Source organism: Cariama cristata, unplaced genomic scaffold, assembly GCF_000690535.1.
Source record: "Cariama cristata isolate BGI_N322 unplaced genomic scaffold, ASM69053v1 scaffold7308, whole genome shotgun sequence".
NCBI classification, from domain to species: Eukaryota; Metazoa; Chordata; class Aves; order Cariamiformes; family Cariamidae; genus Cariama; species Cariama cristata.
In genome coordinates, this window is record NW_009629386.1 from 21,076 (window position 1) to 25,866 (window position 4,791).

The 4,791-nt window shown below is 51.1% G+C and overlaps 1 protein-coding gene across 1 annotated transcript in view; it reads left to right on the plus strand.

Annotated features, from left to right (window-relative positions):
- The window catches only part of CHRNB3 (cholinergic receptor, nicotinic, beta 3 (neuronal)), a 12,996-nt gene that overhangs the window by 172 nt on the left and 8,033 nt on the right, over positions 1-4,791 (plus strand). The window contains exon 2 of the mRNA XM_009705140.1: positions 3,641-3,792. Coding sequence (XP_009703442.1) covers positions 3,641-3,792 — 152 coding nt within the window. The remainder of the gene's footprint in view (positions 1-3,640; positions 3,793-4,791) is intronic.

A 4,791-nucleotide genomic window follows, 5' to 3' on the forward strand; every position in this document is an offset into this window, starting at 1 on the left:
TTTTTTTTTTTTTTTCTGCTGGCCAGTTAGCTGCTGCTTGCTGGGACAAGGTAGATGCCAGCTTCCCTTGGTCCTCTTCTTAACACCGGCTGACTAGCAAAAGAGGGTTTTATCAGCTGCTGCCTTTTTATTGCAACCACAGCCAGTTTGGCAACAAGGTTTTAATAACCCGGGGGGTAGGTGGGTGGGTGGGTGCATGGGTGTGGGTGGGTGTGTGGGTGTGTGGGTGTGTGGTTGCTGTGTAGAAGTTAACAAAAAACTCCCTAAGCTCGACTTTCACTGCTAAAGGGAGAATCTCCCATCACCAGGAGGAAAACCGAAATGCCTCAGGTGAGGTGATGTAAAGCGAAGCGTCCTGTCTTTATTTCTCAGGGTGCTTTGCAGGTTTGTTTAGCAGACTCTCTGTCCCAGCACTCCTGTGCCTGTGGAGAACTGCTCCTGGCAGCGACCGCAGAGAGAAACAGGAGCCTGGGGCAGAGGGGAGATGGCAAAGGATGCTCCCTACTTGTATGCACGGTAACCTGCCAGGGAGCTTCCCAAATTTTGCCTTCTCTGTGCACCATATGGTAAATTCAGGGATGCTTCTGTCCTACCGCCACTTCTCTGTTTTTTCCAAAGGCAGTGCTACTTTGTTCAGTGTTTTCTCCATGGCTTTATCTAACTTAATGATCAGATGGGGCTTGATCAAAGGAACTGTTAGGCTATTATTTCTGCTTGATATGTCTTCCTTCTCATTAAAAACTTCTGCTTTTAAACTGTTCTGCTGCAAGTACTGAGGCTGTCTTATAAGGGCACCAATCTTGCTCCTTCTGGCTTTCTTCTTTGTGAGACTTCTCAACTCTTTTTCACTCTTTTCTGTGGCTTCCCCAGCAGCTGAGAATCAACACATTCAGCTCCCAAAACAGCGTTACCGCCTCTCTGTTATACCCTCTTGGAGCGTTAGGGCCCTTGGACTTCATGTGAGGTACGGGCTATGAAATGGCACCATTTTCCTATGAGGGAGCTCATACACAGCCACGGACACGGTGCCTGCGGGGTGTGGTTACGTGTGTGTGTGCACAGGGACTTACACTGAAATAAACCCAGAGCAATGTATTTCAGCACTAAGATAAAGCTGGTTTTGATTCTGCATGTTTTGGGGTTATGGAATCTTTCTATTCGACGGCTTTCCCATTAAATTTCCTGTGTTTAACAACAAGTACCCATACGAACACCCTAAAGGTTCAGAAGGCAAAAGGGCTGGGAGCTGGGGTCTCTGCAGAGACTCTTATGTGTCAGGCAACTGGACCACCGAGGTTGTGGGTAGTGAGGGAGGAGAAATATGTTATTTCTTGTCCTTTGGTTGTGGACGCAATGCCTGTCTGTCATGTTTAGGCAAGCAATCCTGTTTCCCAGGACAGACCCCAGACTCTGTTCCCCATTTGGTGTGGTGGAGCTAGGGTTAGCCCTGGTGTGAGAATAAACCCTGGAGCAAGCAGAAGGGGTATTTGTGGTTCCTCAGTTGGTAATAGCAGACCTCAAAGAGGCAAGGAACAGGGTGGCTGCAGAGGCTGCTATAAACTGTGTTGACAGCTGCACGAGCCCATCCCTGGCTGTGGTGCAAAGCAGGTGGAAAGGAGTGTGAAGTCTCCCACTGAACAGCTGGCCTCCACCTCCCCACGGTTTGGGAACCCCACCACAACTGCATGTCCAACAACAGAGGACAAGCACAGCCTACGCTAGAACATCTGACCGTAAAGCAATTGTTACCCTGTGAGTGACAATCATTAGGCTTCAGAGTTTACAGCTTCTCAAAAAAGTGTGGGCATTTTCTGTGGCTGGAAGTGGGGGATGACAGTGCTGCTTGGACCATGTGCTATCCTGAGAGAACCCAGATTTCAATAGAGAATGATTTTTGTCCAGTGGGAAGCTCTGGTATGGGAGCAGGTTTTTGCTTCAGGTGGTTCTTCAGCTGTGCCACCTCCTGCTGGGTCTCCCCCTGCACACAGCCTCCCATCGACCCTGCCGAGGGAGAGGAGCCCGCTCAGCCTGTCTTGCCCAGGAGATGGGCAGCAGCTGCTGAGGGAAGAGGGCACAGACAGGGATAATGGTCTACGGTCACATCCTTTCCTCCACGCACGTGGCAGATCGTTACCCTCTGCCTCCAGTTTTCTCTGTGGAGGGGCTTCTGGGCCCAGATGCGCTTTCCTCTCTCCCTGTGTCACAGGGACCCTGCTGTGGGCTGCCTTACCTCTGATGTTTGCTGCATGATGTGTGTGAGCCCCTCAGCTGTGATCCCCTGCCAGGGCTCTCCTATGCCCCCGGTCCTCGCACCATCCCTTGGCCACAACCCTCTGCCTGCAGACCCCCTGCACCTAATGTCTGGGAATGCAGGCACAGGGATCCTGCGCACACTGGGTCTGGCAGAGCATGGGTGGTGAGGGGACAAGGTGGGCCCTGACCAGTGCTCTGTGAGGTCCCCTTTGACTGATGGCACAGCAATATTCGCTGTGACCCCACAGCACACAGCCGATCAGCACGAGATTTTTTTTCCTTTGTGGTGCCTTTGAAGACAGGTGAAATCCTTCTTATCCTTGAATGTTGTGTGTGCACACAAGGGAAGAGGTGGAGGTTGTGTCAGCACCTCAGCATCATGGAGAGTGGGGCTGGCACTTGGGAAAGGATGGGGAGTCTGAAGTGCCCTTTCTCTTTCATGGTAGCAGGGGGAAGGAGGAGTGTGGTGGCAGGGACCAGGGGAGTCCCAGGTCTTGCAGGTACAGACCACGATGGCACCGTGCTTGGTTGCAGACAGACCTGGCCCTGACTGCATCATCCAGCTCCTCCTGTTGCCAAATGAGCTCCCTTTACTTTTTGCTCGGCTGATGCTCTTGCCTACCCAACCCACCCCCTGACTGGGAGAATTCAGCTTTCTCAACGATTTGCTGCTATCCCCTGGTTATCTCCAGAAAGAAGTTTAATTTCCAAGTGCCGCATGAGGCTCCTTCAGATCTGGCTTACAGGCCCTGGAGCTTCCAGCAAGGAAATCCCAGCACCCCGATCCTTGTGCAGGGCAGCCTCTGTCTCAGAGAGGCCATAGAAACCGACCAAGTGCAAATTGTCCACAGTGTATTGCTGCTGTTTCTAGCTGCAAGTCAGCCAGTCAGGGTTTGCCCCACAGCCACCAGATTTCCCTGTGGCCCCAGGTCTCTAGGGTACACTGCAGGCATCTGAGAAACCAGAACTCTCTCTCAGGGTGGCATTTATCAGGCTGGATATTTACTACTCAAGAGTGAAAGAGAACACCTGATGCTCTGAGCCTGCAGATCTTCTAAACAATGATAAACAAGGAAGGCTGGGCAAGTATGTTGACTCAAGACAAAATGGCCACAGAAAACAGAAACCTAGTACGAAGTCATCACTGCTCTGTTCTGATGATTTTTTTGTGTGTGTGAGTTGGGCTTGGGCTGTCTTCCCTTCCCCTCCCCTCCCCCTGGCTCTGATGAGTCTGTGCATCTGAATTCCTACAGATTTTACTGTACAAGACAAAAGCTGCCCAGAGGCAAGTTTCTCTTACGTCATCGCTCTGCCTCTCTTCTTCAGGTCGTGCCATTCTCCACGTCTGCTTTCTGGCATGCCCCTACTCTCTGTTGCTTTCTTCCAGATGTGGCTGCCTTCAGTTCAGTCGCTGAAAATGAGGACGCCCTCCTCAAGCACTTATTTCAAGGCTATCAGAAATGGGTCCGCCCTGTGGAAAACTCCAACGACACCATCAAAGTCCTTTTTGGATTAAAGATATCACAGCTTGTGGATGTGGTAAGCGTTGTGTTAGGCTGGGTACAACATCCCATCTTTTATAGGCGGTTGTGCATCCACCTGGGAGGGCTGATGATGCCGTTGGTTTTTGTCTCCTGACACATGAAATGCAAAGTGATGGTCAGGTAACAAAAAGCTGAGCGTGATGCAGTGCTGGTGATATGACCTCCTGCTGCACGCATGGCATGGGCTGTAAGACTTTTTTGTTTTGCAGCAAACCTGAAGGTCCTTTTTTCCCTGCTGTTCTCAGGCCTCATTGCATCAGGTGTTAATTGAACAGTTCATGCCAGACAGTCCCTGGTGCCTACGTTTGCAATTTAACAACAAGGTAGCTACAGGACAGGGATGAGGAAGGGTAGAGCTGTTTGGATATTGTTCACTCTAAGCAAGCTTTTATCCAGGTCAAAGGCAGATTGTATCTTGACCCAGCTGGCCACTCAGATAAGACACTAGAGGCAAAACAGACAATCCCGTGTTTTTGCCCACGTGGAAGGTTTTCCTTCCCTTTCCCTTCCACCACTGCAGTGCACAGCGGAATTTGCACAGAGCCCAGATGTACTCACACAACAGTGTCCTCCTCGCATCCCCCAGCCCCTCGCAGCGTCCCCTTGTGCCATGGAAGGCAGACTCTAATTTTGTGTTTTATTTATATATTCAGGACAATGTTTCACCTTGTATTTTCCCAAACTCACTCCAGGCCGAGCAGTGTGGGGAGATGAGCCACCCTGTGAGCCCACAACCATGTGTGTCCTGACCCCGCTTGCTGGCTGAACCCTGCTGCCTCCCTGCTCTTTGGCATCTGATTCCTTTGGGCTGCTGTGAAATGCCAGACCTCAGTTTTCCAACCTCAGAAGCTCCCAGCGAGAGCAGGCCAGCACCTAGAAAGTCAGTTCACTTCCCTTTGCATTGACTGAAAAGCCCAGGTCCCTGGGGAAACAGGACCACAGGGATCTCCTCTGCTTGGCACAGGGTTGGACTCAGAAGGAATAGGGGCTGATT